The sequence below is a fragment of the Pangasianodon hypophthalmus genome, chromosome 25, assembly GCF_027358585.1.
Source record: "Pangasianodon hypophthalmus isolate fPanHyp1 chromosome 25, fPanHyp1.pri, whole genome shotgun sequence".
In the NCBI taxonomy this organism is placed as follows: Eukaryota; Metazoa; Chordata; class Actinopteri; order Siluriformes; family Pangasiidae; genus Pangasianodon; species Pangasianodon hypophthalmus.
Window position 1 is genome coordinate 17,234,643 of NC_069734.1, and position 18,963 is coordinate 17,253,605.

Consider the following 18,963-nt stretch of genomic DNA (forward strand, 5'->3'; position numbering starts at 1 on the left):
CATTTAATTTCTGTTGTTTTTCTTCTATATTATGAAATAAAAATATTATTTTCTATTGTACTAATTTATTTTTTATTTTATTATTTTTAGAATTTTTGTTACTTTTTGTGTAGCTATTTTTCTGCTTGCATAGCATGCCATCAATTCTTTTTTAATATATTTTATATATTTTGCTTTGGTCAGCAGATCATCACAGAAAAATAATTATTCCCTTTTAGATTAGACCACCTTCTAAAGCAATTATTGTTCATTTTTAAGCTATTTTTTATCGTTATTTTTTTATAAACAGGTCACTAAACTGTGCTATGAGAAAATCAGAGGCAATGACGTAATGCAGTGGTTGTACTTCCTAATGTCGGCCGCCAGGTGGCGCTGCGACTCAACGCGAATTTTCTCGATTTCGAAAACACGAGAAGCCCCCCTTCCGCCCGCCCCCCTTCAACCTACGCTTCCTATTGGTTGCCTTCGCGTCTGGACTTTAAATAAACTGGCCAATCAGCGCTTAAAGGGCGGTCCTGCGTCATTGAGTTGCTGGGCAGAGCGAAGAGAAAACGTTTGCAAACAGAAAGGCTTCGTTAGCGTTTGAAAAGCGAAACGCGAAGAGAGGTGAGGTGTTTTTTTTGGTGTATTTATCACATATTTTGCTTTTTATTTGCACTGAGAGCGGTTTATCCACCGTAGACAACGCGTTTGCCTAGAAAACAACTGTATCCGATTGTTAAATGGAGCTGACGCAGGTTTGTTTGTGGTTGTATCCCAAATGCCTGCGTTCTCGCTTCCTAGGCGGACTGCGTAGGCTGCGACGTAATGACGTACACGCTGTGCTTAGTGCACTCGGTGTTGTAGTGGGTGTTGGTTTGGGACGCGGGCTTAATGTGGTCTCCTGCAGCTTGTGTATACATAACAAACCCGTCCGTTCCAGGGAAACATAAGCGACGTTGCAGATTATAAGCACTAAATTAGCTTCTAAAGTGAAATAACAGGTTTATTTTTTATTTTATGTGGATGTTTAACCTGAACTATAATCTCAGAGCATCATTTTGAAGAAGGTGCGATGGCATGTTAGGGCATGTAGCTTAGCTCACCGAAGTTAGTCAGTTGATTGAATACGAAATGAATTAAATGTCCGTGTTGCTTTTAAAAATGGTTTATTATTCCTTTTAGGGTTTTGTAAATTGAACTATTTTTGCTTGCACCTCGTTTTGAAGTCATGGCAGCTGATTGTGAGGCATGGCTCAACGCCAATCCCGTCGGTAAGTCTGACTTTAATACACAACTTATTTACTTCATGGGCCGAGTCCCAAACTGCTCTCTCTTCCCTACACAAGTGCCCTAGATGTGCCTTAAAACTGCGCATTATGTACACTTTCTAGTGCACTACATGCAGCCACAGCCACTGTTTTTTTTTTTTTTTTTGTGCTACTTTGAGAGATTTTTGAACTTTTAACATTAAATTTTACCAATAAATTTCTACCTGACGTCCATCTTGAAAAGAATTGTTTTGAAGATGTAAGATTATTATTATTTTTTTTAAAACAGTTTAAAATAAATTCCGTAGAAAACAATGAATTTCGATCGAGCCCTATTCAGACGTGATTAGTTTTCACACACATTTTTTTTTTTTGCATTCTCTCACAAAGATTTGTATTCTCCAGAGAACGCAAATATCTTTGCGAGAGTTTCTTGGGAACGCAAAAGCCTTGAGCTTTCCGGAACCATGTCCCTTTAGGGCCTCCGTATTATAACGTAAACCGTAGAAATAATTCCCGAAAACCAAAATGAGAGTTGAAAATATAGACGACGTTTAAAAGGATGTCTAGACAAACTTACCGTTCCTTCGTCGGGTTAGAAACGCTGACGTGACGTCATCGTGAACTAGACATGTGACTTTATTTTATTAACACGCTGTCAGAGGGCACCATTGTGCTCATCAGTCTGATTCTATCCAGTGAGACTTTGCCAAAAAAGGTAAAAAGGCAGCTGGATTTGTCTTCTTGTAAAACAGCTGTACATGTGGTTAACACTTTTTTTTTTTTTTTTTATTTAAATAACTGCAGTCTCACCTTGCGTTTAAACACGACGTAAAAGCAGAAATGTGAGAGGCTACACGGGTCGCGTTACATTCGCTGACATTTTAGCGAGCGCACGTGACGTGTCGTGAGTGGGCGTGTAGCGAGCGTGCCTGAAGTAGGAGTGTAGTTTCAGTTTCCACAAGCAATGGTGGTGTCTAAATATAACTTCTAAAGCTAGTCGAACACATTACATAATGCCACGTTCTTGCGTTTTTTTTTCCCTTCGTAATGCCGCTATACACATGGTTAGAAGTTTTTCTTAGATTTTTAAACGTCAGTTTGTAAGTGCAGGTAGGAGCTAAAGTGTTAAGCGGGGAACTGAAGAAACGTCGGACCACACGTGGTCTGAGGAATCATTTGAGCTGAAAGTTAATGCCAAAGTTAAAATCAGGATTCTTTCATTCAGAGTGCTTTTAAAAAGTCCCGAATGCGCGTCTGTATCGTCCACTACTATATAAGTACTGATCAGTGGTTGTCGCTCATCAGAGTGACGCAGTAGGAGGTGTGATGATGTAAATATTATTTGTCTGTGTTTTCCTCATGACAAAAAAAAGTCTCATGTTCATTAGATAAATGAGATGATGTTCGACTTTATCTGAGAGTGTTCAATCCGTGTCTCTGCAGAAGCGGAAGATCTGAGCGACTCGTATCAGTCGGACAGTGAGGCGAAAGGCCTCGGTTCCAGAGCCAACGACGAGATCAACGGAAACTGGGTTCCCGCGCCGGTGGGAACCGTGCACGAGGCCCGGCTCAAGGCCAAGGCCAAGCGGCGCCTCCGCAAGAACTCGTCCCGAGACTCGGGCCGGGGAGACTCGCTGAGCGAGAACGGAGACGCCTCCCGCTCCACCGCGCCCCCCGCCAGCCCCAAAGGCAAAGTGCTGGACCGCCGATCACGCCTGGGAAAAGGGCGGGGCCTGCCAAAGAAAGGTGCGAGAAACCTTCCTGCACTGTGGCGTCACGGGTTCTCATCATCTGTACGGAAAAATGCCCAAGCGATACTGGCGAAGTATATTAAAATGTCGTTTAAGAAGAATGAGAGAATGTTCGAGCTTGTTATCAAGAACCGTGTTTTATTTTATCAGCCGTCAGACTTTTGACCCCGCTGTGCGTGAGATAAAGGCGTAAGGTGGTGTAAGAAGGCGCGGTCTGCTCTCTGAGTACACAGTGTTCTCAGTGAGCGCACTGTGGACCACTGTTTATGTCCACACTCGTCTCTGTTTCCTTTTCCATCCGTACGGGGGTTAACGAGTGTGAACAGGATGGCCGTCGATCAGCGTTAAGTGCTGCATGAGGTCTTACACCAGTTACACTGTAAACACGCCACTGATTAATCCCATCTCTCACTCGCTCCATGACTCTCAGACTCAAAAAACTCACCTCTCCTATGCTGAGGCGTCTTGTACGTAATTATATTATAACATGGATCGTCTTAATGCACAGCTCTGAATTCTCCATTCTGATTGGTCAGAAGGTGAACTGTAACTGCAAGTAAGAAAGTAGTGCAGGTTTATGTTAATGCGCTCGTTCTAACGCGTTATTGTTTCTATAGTAACAGCTCAACACAGGGACTTGTACAGTGAATGCGTCACGTTATCTGTAAGGAGTCGATATTTAACGTTTATAGAAGGAGTCTCCAGTGTCAGGTCAGTTTTCTACATTTTTCAGGACACGAGATGGAGGTTTTTCTGTGGCTTGTTTCGTGGATGTTTGACGACCTTTAATGTCTATAATCGGATAAAAAGTATGACCTGTCGTTAATTGATTAATAAGAACTGTAGCGTTTGGCAAATTGCTGTCGAATAAGATGCATTAATGTATTCTGATTAATTTGGACACCACTCCATCGTTGATAATTTTCCTATAACAGCACACCCCCAAAAGGTTTTATTCCTTATTTGGGTATATAACATGAATTAATCTGTGTTTAAAATAATGATAATAATAATAATAATAATTTGTAAGCAAAATGTGGCAGCTTGTTCAGTAACTGCTGATTGATTAGTTACCTGACAGGATCCGTCTTCCCTAAAAGCTATGTCGTCGTCTTTTCTAGTGTCTCTTGTCTGCTGCACGTTTGTCATTTAATAACTTGAACAGACGTGTGTGTGTGTGTGTGTGTGTGTGTGTGTGTGTGTTTAAGACATTTCCAACTTGCTTGTGTAAGTTCTCTAATCAAATATCGACACACTATCCAAGTCTTTTTCTCTCTGTCTCTCGTCCCGTCCGGAGATTAATCACAGTGTAGGCGTTGTGGATTTAGTAATAACTTGTTTTTAGCCGTGATACAATGACGCGTCTTTGTTGTATTTAGGCGTTTAAGCCCTCTGTAGCTGCACCTGTAGCTGATTTTCCACAAAAACACACCCCAAAGATGCCTGAGCTTGCTGGACACCTTCGTATCACGCGTACTAAAACGCTTATGGTGTATGTTTTATGGGCCGTGTTGGTAACTAAGAGGAGGCACTTGTGCTGATGTTATTTTATTTAGAGCGTCCTAGAACTTAATGTAATTTATAAGCACGCTTGACGAAGAGGAATTTTAAAAATTAAATAATTGACAGCAGTAGTTTGGGATTCTCTCCATGTGCTTTCATGCAAATTCTGAATTGTTTGAGTCACATATATCTATAATAGTGTATGATTTAGCATGCAAGGTTTTTGCCAACTTTTTAGTTTTTCCCCAAAATTTGGATGGAAATGTATCTCAACTTGATCTTTGGTTCTTCCATCAGTCCATCTCTAGTGATCCTACTCAGTGGGTGTGTGCTCAAGCTATATAAAGGCATGCTTTTTCTGTGTGTGTGTGTGGGGCTGTCCAGTGAGCCAGAAATGATTCACACTCCATGGCCTGCAAAATGTAAGAGTGTAGCAAGCTGCAAAAAAGAAAAAAAAAAAACGTGTTTAACTAGCTCGTGTCACTTCCTTAGGTACGTTAATCAGCTCACTCTGAAGAGCCTCTCAATTGGTTTTGCGCATAAGTTGTGTACAATTTATAGACCGTTCCAGAAACCCGTCTGTAGAGTTAGATCTCTGATGGACAAACCCGAGGTGAATGTTGCAAGGAAACACTCCCCGAGATGACGTGAGAAGGGAAGCTGTGCTCTGCTGTGTGACACCGGATAGCGTGATTATAAATGTATACAGTACGCAGGTGTAGAAGAGTAGAGAAGTAAAGAGTGCTGGGATGAGCAGCAGGACTGTCCTTATGAATACAGCAGCAGCTCTTGGGTATACATCGACAGTCTCTGTTAAATACTGAAGAAAGGATGAGACTTGGGCGTAAACTGTTTTTTAGGAAGTGAAAATGTTTTTGGGAAGTGCTACATTTTAGGCTGTAATGCAGATTTACTCGTAGTAATAAACGGTATCTCTGTTAAATCTGCTTTGGCGCGTACAGTCTGGTTAATAATGTAAGGGTGTAAATATTCCATCACAGCGCTTGTGTGGATTGAGATGTTTTAAATGGAGGTGTACTCCGTTGCATGAGACACCAGCAGCTTGCTTCAGGATCTCCGTCGACTCCATTAGGGATCGAGATCAACACCCAGGATCCTGTAAAGCTGATTTGTGACACGGGCTGCTGGTGGAGATGAAACTGAACAGTGATTTAGAAGCAGAATGTGGAGTGTGAAGTCGCAGATATTGATTATGCTGAATATCTGATTATGGTGTAGGAGTGACTGCGGAGGCTGAACTAACAAACACGTCAACCTCTCCAGTCTCTCTCTCTCTCTCTCTCTCTCTCTCTCTGTCTCTGTGTTTCATGCTCTCATCATCTCTCATGCTGTCATTTGCTCTCAAGAGGACTGTCTGTTGTTCTGTGTCTGTTATTTCTCTCTCTCTTTCTGTCTGTCTTTCTCTGTGTATCTGTCTCTCTCTCTCTCTCTCTGGCTTTGTGTCTGCATCTCTCTCTCTCTCTCTCTCTCTCTCTCATAATATTCCTCCATTGCATAACAGGGTCAGTCAATAGTCAAAAAGGCAAGGTGTTGTATAATTCTGTCCAGTGGGAAGAGTGAAACAAGAAAAGGAGTGTATATGGACTCTTACTTACACGCGCACACACACACACACACACACACACACACACACACACACACACACACGGTCACTGTGTGTATTGGCTGAGGTGTGTTTAGTGTATCACATGGTGCACTAATTCAGGTTTAATCCATGCTGACTGCCTGCTTAAACAACTGAGATGGATTTATGGTGTGTGTGTGTGTGTGTGAGAGAGAGAGAGAGAGAGAGAGAGAGAGAGAGAGAGAGAGAGAGACTGGCCCTTGTCTCCCTGACTCCATATATTAATGTAATACTTATTGTATGTTTTGCCTGTGTGTGTGTGTGTACAAATTCAACAAGTACACGGTGTTTGTGGTTGGTGTATCTTGTGCCTAGAGACAGGGGGGCCTCACACACACACACACACACACGTACACGTGTTCTACGTAGGAGGTTTTAGAGTGGTGTGTGTGCGCATGTGCGTGAGTGCATGTACAGCAGAGGCAGGAACATTATGTACAGAGTACAGTGTGTGTGCATCTCAGCTGCACCAGGAAACATGTATGTGTGTGTGTGTGTGTGTTTGTAGGTGGCGCTGGTGGTAAGGGGGTGTGGGGAACGCCGGGAGAGGTGTACGATGAGGAAGAAGTTGACGTCCGAGACCCCAATTACGACGAAGATCAGGTAATGAACGGGTTTATTCCAACAACGGGGTGGTCCGGCCCGACGTCAGTCTGAAGGGGAAAACAAAAAACAAGCAAAAAAATACACCACACACACACACACACACACACACACACACACACACAGTTGCCTCCATTGCTTACTTGGGCTCAGGAAAAAGTCGTTTCTATGGAAACACACACAAACTCCTGAACATCTTTCAGAAAGAACTAGTTATTATGTGGTCAGCTCTATAAAATGACAGGGAAAGTTTGATAAACACAAATAGAGTTAAACTAGCAGAAGCTCGTAATTACTGTAATTTCTACGTCACGTGACCGCACGGTTTCGTTTAAACAATCTAGCTAAGACTGCAGTAGACTTCACTTTTAGTACTTTAGCTGATGGAAATAAAATAGCAAAAAAAAAAAATTTAAGTAAGGAAAGTCCAGGAGTGTTTTATGTCTCTAATACCACAGCAGTTTGCCAATGATTACATAAAAAAAAAAGTACTTATTAAAGAATGTCAGCCTCTCTCTTTCTTTTTTTTTCCCTCTTGGAGTACATAAGCAAAAAAGGAACAGAAACCGCAAAGCATAAACTCCTCTGTCTTGAAAATGTTGGAAAACTTGGTTACAGTTTTCTCTGTTTACACTGTAAGATAAAATTGATTATTATTCACTATATAGTGACTAAGTGTGTAGCTTAAGTTACATCTTTAAGTGAATGTGTGTTGGACCAAAGATTATATTTCTTTTATCTAATGATTTATTGAAAATAAGTATGGAAATATCTTTTTGCTTGAGTCATCTGAAGATATGTATGATATAGAGCTACTTAATACAAGTGTTGTATAATAATAATAATAATAATTATTCAGTAGCTATAACTGTTTATTGTACAGGAGAACTGTGTGTACGAGACGGTGGTGCTGCCGCTGGACGAAGACGACTTCACTCGCACCGTCACGCCCATCGTCCAGGAGTACTTTGAGCACGGAGACGCCAACGAAGTAGCGGTATGGATGAGGGAGTGATATTTCTCAAAGTGTCAAAAAGTTGCCTCATCTTTAAGCTGTTCAGAAATCCTTTGCGTAAGCACTCGGCCCAGTCTCATTTTCAGAAATGGCAGTGGTGAGGTGTTAGTGCAGGATTACAATGCTAACAGTGAGCCAAGCTGTCAATCACCTATACTCCAACAAAAGCAATAAAACCCTCAACATTTTAAACATGTCATCTGAATTGCTGCAGTCAAATTGGCTTTTATGTTGCCAACAACCTTTGTTGACTTGTTCACTGGCTAGCTTTTTATCACGTCAGTATGAACGACGCTTTATCTGGTCAGTATTAGTTCAGTCAGGTGACCAGTGAAAGTCTTTTATACTCAGAATAACATTAGCAGAGCACTGAACAGGACGATGGCATCATTAGCACATCCATGTGTAGCTAATACAAGCAAATCTGTATTAGCTAGAAAACAACTGGAAATATATCTGTAGCTATGCGTCTAGCCCAAATCTAACTAGCTACTTGCTTTAATTTATTTAACTTTGCTTGGTTAGCTGGTTAGAAGCCATGTTGCTCATGAATCTATAAAATCATTTTACACTCCTCCAAAACTGGTCCTATATATATATATATATTTTGTGATGCAACTCTGAAGTAGCTGTTTCTTCTTTTTATTTATTTGACTCTCTCTCTCTCTCTCTCTCTCTCTCTCTCTCTCTCTCTCTCTCTCTCTCTCTCTCTCTCTCTGTAGGAGTTACTAGGCGAGTTAAATCTGGGCTCCATGCGCAGTGACGTCCCGCTCCTGGCCGTATCGCTGGCGTTGGAGGCCAAGGCGAGTCAGAGAGAGCTCACGTCCCTCCTGCTGTCGCGTCTGTGTGGCCGAGTCCTCAGCCGCTCCGACATCGAAGCGTCCTTCCACAAGCTGCTGAAAGAGCTGCCTGACCTGGTGCTGGACACGCCCACAGCGCCACAGGTAACAAGATATGTCAGGAGATATCTATCACACCTGAGGGTTATTTACAAAAAAAAATTACTATGGGAGTGGCCTAATATCCTAATGTGATGCTTGATTGACGTCCATCACACAACTCAAAGCACTAAACACAGCCACACGTGTGTGTGTGTGTGTGTGTGTGTGTGTGTGTGTGTGTGTGTGTGTGTGTGTGTGAACATGTATGCAAGTTCAGCACTTGGGATAAAACACACACACACTCACTTGGATTTGGACTTGCTACAAGCTCACAGTTTTCATTTTGACCCTCCCTGTGTGTGTGTGTGTGTGTGTGTGTGTGTGTGTGTGTGTGTGTGTGTGTGTGGTGAGCTGAGCTGGTTTTGTTCAGATTGGAACAGCAGAGGCAGCTCTTTTCTCTCATCAGGGCCTCTCGCTAAATGCAGAACAAAACACGCGCCACTGGTCATCCCCTCGCTGTCTGAGTAAACAAGGCAAATGACCCACAGCAGCACGCTTACACACTCGAACCTAACTGCAGTCTGAACCATTTCCTCACTTTTTTTTTTCTTTCTTTATTCATCAGACATCTGGAAATCCCCTGTGGGTTAACACCGTATTTTCCAGCCTAGAAAAGGTTTATCTAATTTCTCAAAAATCAAATCTCATTTCTCAGCAGGAAACAGCACTTTTATATTGGCTTCATAATGATGTACTGTATTTACACACTGATGTACACCAAGATTCAATCAACACAGTGCCAGACTACAGCAACACTAACAGGAATTTTAAAAAAAAACAACTTGGACATGTGGTTTCCTTGTATATATTCTTAATTCTCATCAACTTCTCTCTCACATTTCTCTAAGCAGAGTTTATCTAAGTATTAATACACATCTCCAGATTCTTTAGATTTTCTTTATTCTTTAGAATTGTGAGATGTATGGATTTATAAATATGTAAATATTAAAGTAAATGGCTTGCCCATGAGTTTAAAAAAAAAAAAAAAAAAAAAAAAAAAAAAGGGGTAAAACAGTATCTCAGAAATAGTAATAAAAATCTTCCAGTATCCAATTTATTTATTTATTTTACATTCAAGATAAAAATATGTAATGCTGCAGACAAAAAATGTAGAAAATATTATTTCTGAACATACAAAATTTACAATAATGCTCTCAAGGTTTTTGTAGGTTTCAGATTGTTCAGTGTGATTGTCAGTGTATTTCTGCTGCACACACACACACACACACACGCACGCACACGCACGCACACGCACACACACGCACACACACGCACGCACGCACAGAGTCAGGAAACCGAAAGTGATGTTCAGATAAAGCTCACATGATCAACCACAGACTTGACTGTCGTAGCTTTTTAAGATATTAATACGCAGGATAAAACACACAACTTGCTAAATACATTTAAGTAACACACGCATCTGATAAATCTACTCACAGGTCACTGCTCCAAGTCATTACGCTTATTTTTTTTTTTTCCCTTTATATATAAATGTACTTTTAATATGATGACACAAGTACCTATAAATATTCCAGTGGTTGCTCTTTTGATGCGTATTTGTATTTTTATTATTTGCATATTTTATTCCACATATATTTGCATTTTTTTTTTTTAAGCTCCTTTTTCAAATATTCCTCAGAATGGTTTCAAAACAGTGATGCCACAAATAATATTTGGTGACGTCGCAGTAAAATAGCAGCACAGAGCTGTTTTGTAACCGGGCTGGAGACACTCGTGCGTGACATGGAGAACATTTCAAGCTGGTTTATTTTCTTATGCTCTGAGTTCTCTGAGTTGAGGTACATGAGCTTGTGATCACTAGTTTATTGAAATATTCATCTAACTTTTTTTCTATTTTTTTTTTTTTTTTTTTTTGGAGTCCCTTGTGATTTTTAAATGTTTTGTTTTCTCTGTGCTTGTAGCTGGTTGGTCAGTTCATTGCCAGAGCGGTAGCAGATCAGATTCTCTCCGAGAGCTACATCGATGGCTATAAAGGAAGAGTGGACTGCGAGCATGCCAGGTGTGTGTTCATCAAACACACGCCCACTGCGTAGGGTTTCAGCAATATATACAACACAATATATACAGACTGACTTAATAATTGCCAGTTGATTTTTTTCTTGTCTGGTTGTTGCGTATGTACGTCCTGTAGTTTACTTTGGAGTGTTTGTTGCACTAAGTGAAAAATTTCCCCAGAGATTGAGATTATATGGTGTGATGGAGCTAAGCGTCCGTCTGTCAGTTATTAAGCACTGAACGGGATTAAGGATTTTAGTCTGTTTACTCATCAAACAACCCGCTTTCAGACCGGACTCGGTGGATAAGAAGGTTCTGCAGTCGTTTGTCCTTGAGGTACTTTTTCTGCAGTCTGAATGGAGGGAAAAACATGAGTTTTGAATTTAGATCTGTTTTACGTTACATCTGTATGTAGTTACAAATCGGATTAAAATTAGATTTCTAGACAACTCGGTTTGCCCAGTTAAATTGGATTTCCTTTTTTTTTTTTTTTTTTTTTTCCCCCTCGTCATTAAGTGTGCATCGATTTTTTTTGAGGTCAGAAATTCTCAGCAAGAACGACCATGGGGGCAGGTTAGAGGAAGGAGGGGATGAGAGCCTGGAGCCCTGAAGTCCTGCCCTTTCTCCATTCTCTGATTAAAAACATGAGGATTTTATGGCTGTTCTCTGTGTTGAATATGTTCAGAATCCACAGCTCTGTGTGCGCACATCATTACTATAACGACTAACAGAAAAGTCCAGCCCAGGAGTGGCTCATTTTCACAGTTTGCAGTATTTTGATTGTTATATTTGACTTGAGGTTTGATATCAGTGAGCTTAGCTGGGGTTGGATATCTACCTTATTTACTCTGGTGCATTAAATCCTGAACCTGTTGCTTTATGTAGGACGTATTTAGAGTCTAATTTAGTCTTCATTAATAAACAGAAGGTTGTTTTCAGTTCATTTCTATTTTAATAAATAGATTTTGTTCACAGACTGGTTGAATGAATATGATTTCAGTAATTATGGTTATCGTTTTAGCTGTTATTCAGCCCCGGTCGGTTTGATTGACAGCTGTGTGTTTGACTGACAGGGCTGCTCTGGACCGCGCCGCCGTACTGCTAAAGATGAGCAAGGAGGCAGGACTTAAGATCGATAACCTCTGGGGCTCAGGGGGAGGCCAGAGACCTGTCAATCAACTCATCAAAGAGGTCAGGACTCCGCCCACCCACATCGTAGCACTGAGTGACTGATTTGCTTTTTATGTCATAAAATTCTGGATTAATAATGTAATTTAGCATTATGGGAAATATGGAGTTAATTTATTGGGTTATTTTCTAGTTTTAGTAACTATTTTATAATAAATAACAATTACACAATAATAGATTTTATCAGATAATAACATGATGTGCAGATGTTTTACATGATGTCTCTTTAAGGTTACCTTAATTTCACAACCTCTTGTGCTTATTTATAGTTGAAAAGCATGATATGAAAAAAGTTCATTATATAAAAAATGTATTTTAAATAAGTACATTCTGTGCCTTTACAGTCCTGTTTAACAAATTTAGTTGTCCATGTTGCGCTAAAGAACACTGTGTTCCTAACCCCGAGCCTCCTCAGCCGGTGCTTATCCCCCTGTAGTGGACTGAAATGTGCTCAGAATGCAGTGTAGAGCTGAATGCAAAGGTTTGCATTCCCCCATGGTTTTGAATGTTTAGAAAATGTTAATGTGGGTGTGTCCAACAACAAGAGGAAACCATGGCAAACCATGACTGCCTTCTCCAAAGCAGGTCTGAAGCCAATGTTGTGTTCACTGAAGGTTTAAAAACTGCTCAGAGGAAATGAAAGTGGTTGTGAATCCACCCTTTGCCTTTATAACTGCCTTCATGTTATTAGACCTGGCATGGCTCACGACCCCAGATTTTCTCTGTGCTGTTTATTTAAAAGCTCTTTGTATAGAGGATTATTTGTTGCTGACTTTGCGCTGTAGAGCTGCCGAGGGCTGACTGCATGCTGTGTTTAAAGAACTGCTTAGAGGACTGTACGTGTCTCACTTGCTCAGGTGAACCTGCTGCTGAAGGAGTACGTGCTCTCGGGTGACACGGCGGAGGCGGAGCGGTGTTTGAGGGAGCTCGAGGTGCCGCACTTCCATCATGAGTTTGTCTACGAGGTAACTTTTGCATGAATATCGTTATCTTGGCACGTTTTTATCCACGAACATAACGGAATTCTGAGAAACTTTTGCGCTCGGTGACAAACGGTACTACAGGCACCACTTAGGAGTACCATTTGTTCCTGTTAGTGTTGGTGAAATCATTGGCACTCAGAAGGTGATCAGTAGAGAGAGGCTCAGTTGTGAATAAGTTTCTAAATCGCTGATTTAGCTACCATCCTCATTATTTATTTAAAAATAAACATGCTTGCTCTGTCTTGCTCATCATCTCGTAGGCGATAGTCATGGTTTTGGAATCCAAAGGAGACACGACACTCCAAATGATCCTGAAGCTGCTGAAATCTCTCTTTGACTCTTCAGTCATCACTCTGGACCAAATGAGAAGGGTACGACGCCACCTGCTGGTCACATTCATGTTCCTCTGCCACATGCAGAACTGTCATGTCCACAGGAGAGAATTTTTTTTGCATAATCAGGAAAATAAGAAATCTGTGAAGTATTATACTCGAGGTGTATAGCGTAGAGATGCTGTATAGTGTTAACGTGTTGGAACAATTCCTGTTTTTACTCCCGACAGGGTTACGAGAGAGTGTACGTGGATATTGCTGATATTAATATCGACGTGCCGTGTGCGTACTCTCTGCTGGAGCACTTTGTGGACAAGAGCTTTAGTGCTGGAGTCATCGACAAAAAACTCAGAGACCTGTGTCCATGTCGGTCAGTGTGCCACATCCTTTTTTTTTTTTTTTTTTTTTTTTCCAAATTTAAACCTAATTTAATTGACAGTGATGAAAATTGTATTGTATGTTCTTTAAATGTGAACAAAAATCTCTAGAATTTGAGTCTCAAAGTTTTGCTTTGTCAATTTTGTCATTAAAGTGAAATCTAAATCCTAAATTTTAACCCTTGAATACAAACATTATGCACAGAACAGTTTCTGTATACAGTATCGTAAGCTAATACACGGTTTTCACTCCTTTGCCAGAGGAAGGAAGAGGTTCGTCAGTGAAGGAGATGGCGGACTTCTCAAACTGGAAACCTACTGAGTCCACCACTTCCCGTGTCCACCTTGTCTGCTGCGTTTGAGGAAACTAGCGCTACTCGTCTAAAAACTGCATACGTGTGTGTATCCTACAGGTTTAGGTGTATATATAATCTCCTCCTGACAAGAACGTAGAGCTTACGCAAAGGAACAAGGCTATGGAATAACCCAAACACACACACGCGCGCACACCTTTGAGGTGACTAGATAAGCTAAAACCCTGACAAAGTGCCACACTTTGAAATGACTGAGTCATTCCAGGTTTTGTAATTCAGTTCACTGCCACTCAGCATATTTAACTGAATATCCAGTTAGCTGGATAACTTGAGCCAGATGTCATTTAACCTGTCTTAATTTATCCAGCCTGTATCATTTGTTTGCTTTGCAAATTCCACTTTGTGAACTGTCTCTACTCAGTGTTTATAGAGTCAGTAGGTTTGTGTTTGTGATACTTTCATGTTGGTTTGAAGCTTTTTTTTCTTTCTCTCTCTTTTTGTTTTGTTTTGTTTCCCTCTCCAATCTGCCTGAACTTTTTCACGTGTCTTTGTTTCCCCGCTCGGTCTAACAAAGACTTCGATACTGGATGCAAGTGACGACAAAATGGCAATACAGAGAAATGTGAACCAATCGGGATTATTTCACACAAACGTTGTCGAAAAACATTATTTTTGTATTTTCCAAACACTGACGTGGGCATATTTACCAAATGTTCTCGCTCTTTGTTGAAAATGGTTAAGAAATAAATAAAGGTTAAAGTAATGGTTTGTGTTTGTGTTGCTTATATTAAGACTTAATTGACTGAGTTCTAGTGTCCAGAAGGTTATGAGATCGAATCCCAGGACTGCTGGAGAGACTAAGGGAAAGGGAAGCCCTTAAAATGCTCGGCACTGTTCGGATTGAAAAAGGTGCGTGTGTTTTACTATTACTTTTTTTTTTAATATATAATATAATATATATATATATATATATATAACACTCCAGTGCTACTTTATTTGCTCTAAGCATTAAAACCATCCGGTCATATTCTAGTTACATATCCATACACCTGAAATTAGCCTACTGTATATAATGCTGCGTTCGACCTAACTCGCAAGTCTGAACTCGGAATTGCGTCATTTCAAGCTCGTTGCGTTCGAGCTGCAGAGACGCCTCGGTGAAAGCGTGTCTTGTTTGCCAGTCAACAGTGATCATGAGTTTGTGATGCATTTACTTTCTCAAACCAGCAAACTATACAGTTTTATAGATGTAACCAATTAAAGTGTCTTGATTAAAGTAATACTGCTATAAACACATTTAAAACGGTAAAGTGGTATTTTAGTTACAGTCGATTGTACGAGCGGCCATGTTGACATGACGTCTCCTGCTCAGTTCAGGGTTAATGAGACTTTCCGAGTAGGAATTTCAAGCTGAGAGGGCATTTTCTCCTAATTGCAGGTCAGAAATTAGGAGTTGTGAGCTTTAGTCGAATGGAGCATAAGTACCTGAAGCCTCATAACAGTAAGAACATGAAGTGTGTGTGTGGGGGGAAAAATTTCCTAATCGCTTTAGGAATATAACAGTTTATAACAGCTTGATGAATAGATGGGTAAAAAAAAAATAATCAAAATTTATAGAGGTGATTTCAAAATGGTTTATAATTACTTAATCTTTTTTCATATTTATTCGCTGTCTCAAAATGTTGCCCAGCACTTGTATTTCTCCTCCAACTCTCCACACTGCAGTGTGCCACCAGTAGGAGTGGATCAGCTAGAGCAGTGATGGTGTTGCTGGTGTTTTAAACACCTCAGTGTCACTGCTGGGTTGAGAAACAGTCCACCAGCGACACCTAACCGCGATGTGGTGGTCAGAAACTGACACTGATGACACGCACTGTACGCGGAGATAAGCTTTTGTTTCTGACTGAACATGAGCAGACTTAGGAGTGTGTAATAATAAAATGCAGTAGGTTTAAACAACCCAGCAGCTCTGCTGGACCTGATCCACTACCACGTTAGTGTCACTGCTGCATTAAGAATAAAACCCAACTATCTGCTCAGTGATGGAAACTTTCCACTGCTGGATTGTGAAGACGGGTGCCAATACATAGTGCATAATGATAGAAAGGTTGGTCAGTAATTGTATACATATGGTACGTATGGTAGGAGAACCTGATCAAATGCCCAGTATGTGTAGTTAAAAGGTTGTGTACATCGTAATACTTACATAGACATGCTTATGATGTAGACATTATGGTGATCTCTACAGTAAAGTCAAAAATAAATAATTTTACAAATCCATCCTCTTATCCACCATTACAAGCTTCACATAAATAATTATGTATATTTAAAATGTTTGAATGTAATTCTGGTAGCTCGTGTATTTACTATAAACACATACACGTCGTATCTAGTTGTGTGTTGTGGTGTGTGTTCTTTGGGCCTCATTTATCTTTTTAGTAAAATTACGTGTAAAAGTTTTGCGTAAGCCAAACTGAAGTTAAAACGTCCTCCAGATTTACAAAAGTTTCAGAAATACTGATTTTCTTCGTGTTGATGAATGCTCAGCTGCTTTACATTTGGTGACGCCCACAAAACTCCATAAAAGGCAAAGCTCACAGAGCTGAAATGATGAGTAAACGGCAAAAAAAAAAAGCAGAGTCATTACAGCTACATTTCTTCTTAATTAAACGACTGGTTTTATTTGTCTTAGATTTACGGATTAAACGATTATTACGACTTAAAGCCGATCAATCGGATTTACGTTAGTTAGTCGTCTTATGCGTTAATTTACACACACTCGGGAGCACGAGTAGGTTACGAACGTTTTTCCAAACTTACAGGATTTTCATAAATAACAGATTTCTTGTGTAAATGTAAAATTAGTCCATTTGTATCCCGCTTGATAAATGAGGCTCTCTGTGTGTGTGGCATCGAACCCGAACACATCACTGCAACACAAACCTCAAAACTACATGAAGACAAAATGGTGGAACTAATTCATTAGGGTGATATGTTATGATATTAGGTTGTGACGGAGGTGCGCACTCCATCCCCTCGCGGCGCGCTCTACTGAACGTGCTCCTGCTGCTCCCTGTCAGCCGCTTCCTGCTGCCTGATGAGCTCCTGCGCCTCCTGCTGCATCTTCTCCAGCTTCTCCAGCGTCACCGACTTCAGAGGCAGCAGCTTGGGTTTGCACAGGACCAGCGTCGGGACGTCCTCCACCGACAGCTGACCTACACACACACACACACACACACACACACACACACACACAGCGCTGTGGTATACATTTTCAGAACATTATAAGTAAAACGGTTATATAGCTGTCTAGGCAAGTTAGATGCGACTCCTATGTTGTGTTATCTTGCTACATTTAAGACTAGGACAAACAGGGACCAGAGAAAACAACTGTGTGTGTGTGTGTGTGTGTGTGTGTGTGTGTGTGTGTGTGTGTGTGTGTGTGTGTGTTAAATATTACAGAATATGATATTTTAGATGGGTGACACTGGATGAATGATGTCGATTCAGTTTACCTTGTTTAGGTAAAACCTCTCTGAACACTGACTTCACTTCAGGCATCCTGAACCGTCTTCTATAAACCCTTTTAATAGAGAAAGTGGCAAAAAAAAGCAATAAATATAAATAACGACACGAAATACAGCAAAAGATGGTCTCTTAAATACTAGTAATGTTATTTATATGAGGTTGTGTTGTTGAATACTTATGCAGGGAAATGTACATCACAGGACACAATAACTCAGGCAGAGATTAGTTATCGGCTCATTTGCATATCGCGGTATTTCAGTATCGAAATATCGTGATCATGAAAAACAAACGATATATAAAACAAACGATATATCGCTCAGCACTAAACTGCCTGCTTTTGATCCCTTATTATTTCCTGCTCTGTGTTAAACTCTGTGTTCAATGGCGTTTATCTTAACCGCCATTTTAGACTCGAAGCCTCTGTTTTAAAGTTTAAAAGTTTAATTAAAACTTAAATTTAATTAAAAAAGAATTAAAAATCCAATTTTTTACTTCGCTATCTCAGTTATCTAGTGGCTAAACATCTGACGCTAACGTTAAGCTCATTAGCTTTACTCTCAGGTTATTTTCTTCTTATTGTTATTATTGTTATTTCTACACCAGCTACAAAATGGCGGCTCTAAAACTGACGTAAACCTACAATTCAGTTGTATGGAAAAATAAATACATGATATTGTAAGATTACCGTAGTGGTGTTTCACTCAGGAGTCTCTCCTTGGCCGAATCCCGAATCGCTTTCTCTCAGTTCTGGAGTGCACTACTTTACGTGTCGAAGCCATTCCTTCGTGCACTATGTAGTGCACCTTAGTAGGGAGCAGGAAGGGATTTGGGATTCGGTCTTGGATACGCAGTTGCTAGGGCGCCGCGCTTCTTCTTCTTCGGTATGTTCTGGAAACAGAGTGCGGTTCGGTGCTGCCACCTGGCGGCCATACCGGCATGTTACACGCGTTAAATATATAAACGAATCAGTTTGTGTATAAATATGTCTAGAAATAACGGAATAATACAAAATAATAGAAATAAGCATATGTTAAGATAAAAAAAAACCACACACTATTATGTTAAAAGAAAATATTAAATGCTCAGTTATCACTTATTTACATAATCATTGTGTAGAGCACAGATTTATGAAAATAAATAAAAGGCCATTACATCCTGTAAACCGAATGCACTTTCAGAGTGAGTTTGTGCCCAAAATAAGAATTCAAAAGCAAAAAAACCCCCCCAAAAAGTCTGATCTTACCTTTTACTTTACAACATGTTTGGGAAACTGGGCCCTGAGGATTTTGATCCTGAGAGAGTAACGAGCTAAAAATAAAAGCGCTGAAAAGCTGATGTTAGGATGTAAAGAGCTTCTGGGGGCTGACAGTCGATTTCATTTCTGCCTAAGATGCAAGGTAAGGTAGCGGCTTATTTTGTAGTCTATATTTGTAAAAATAATGTGATATAAAAAAAAAAAAAATAATAATAATAATCAAAAAACAACGTACATATATGTTTAAGCTCAAAATATC

At 40.3% G+C, this 18,963-nt stretch overlaps 2 protein-coding genes across 3 annotated transcripts; one reads left to right on the top strand and one right to left on the bottom strand.

The window, feature by feature from the left end:
• Positions 1-465: 465 nt before the first annotated feature.
• Positions 466-14,689, top strand: pdcd4b (programmed cell death 4b). Of its 2 annotated transcripts, none has more exons than XM_034299667.2 (12): positions 466-606; positions 1,165-1,253; positions 2,697-2,999; positions 6,661-6,755; positions 7,639-7,752; positions 8,493-8,714; positions 10,634-10,731; positions 11,801-11,918; positions 12,773-12,880; positions 13,159-13,269; positions 13,461-13,600; positions 13,869-14,689. In XM_034299667.2, exons 2-12 carry the CDS (start codon positions 1,211-1,213, stop codon positions 13,927-13,929), a joined length of 1,413 nt encoding a protein of 470 aa, XP_034155558.1. In that variant the 5' UTR covers positions 466-606; positions 1,165-1,210; the 3' UTR covers positions 13,930-14,689. The 2 variants fall into 2 exon arrangements, with proteins under 2 accessions (XP_034155558.1, XP_034155559.1); XM_034299668.2 differs by lacking the exon at positions 466-606 and adding an exon at positions 689-1,049.
• An 852-nt stretch (positions 14,690-15,541) lies between these two features.
• Positions 15,542-18,062, bottom strand: bbip1 (BBSome interacting protein 1). Its single transcript, XM_053229513.1, has 3 exons — positions 17,625-18,062; positions 17,437-17,504; positions 15,542-17,136 (listed from the first exon to the last, which is right to left on the bottom strand). Exons 1-3 carry the CDS (start codon positions 17,642-17,644, stop codon positions 16,970-16,972), a joined length of 255 nt encoding a protein of 84 aa, XP_053085488.1. The 5' UTR covers positions 17,645-18,062; the 3' UTR covers positions 15,542-16,969.
• Positions 18,063-18,963: the final 901 nt, after the last annotated feature.

Bases quoted from the DNA above. Each gene is read 5' to 3' on its own strand.
- pdcd4b (XM_034299667.2), top strand. From the start codon at position 1,211: ATGGCAGCTGATTGTGAGGCATGGCTCAACGCCAATCCCGTCG. The intron at 6,756-7,638 runs GTAATGAACGGG...TTTATTGTACAG, and splicing joins CCAATTACGACGAAGATCAG to GAGAACTGTGTGTACGAGAC. The intron at 12,881-13,158 runs GTAACTTTTGCA...ATCATCTCGTAG, and splicing joins ATCATGAGTTTGTCTACGAG to GCGATAGTCATGGTTTTGGA.
- bbip1 (XM_053229513.1), bottom strand. From the start codon at position 17,644: ATGTACATTTCCCTGCATAA. The intron at 17,505-17,624 runs GTATTCAACAAC...CTCTATTAAAAG, and splicing joins ATGTACATTTCCCTGCATAA to GGTTTATAGAAGACGGTTCA. The intron at 17,137-17,436 runs GTAAACTGAATC...GTGTGTGTGTAG, and splicing joins AGAGGTTTTACCTAAACAAG to GTCAGCTGTCGGTGGAGGAC.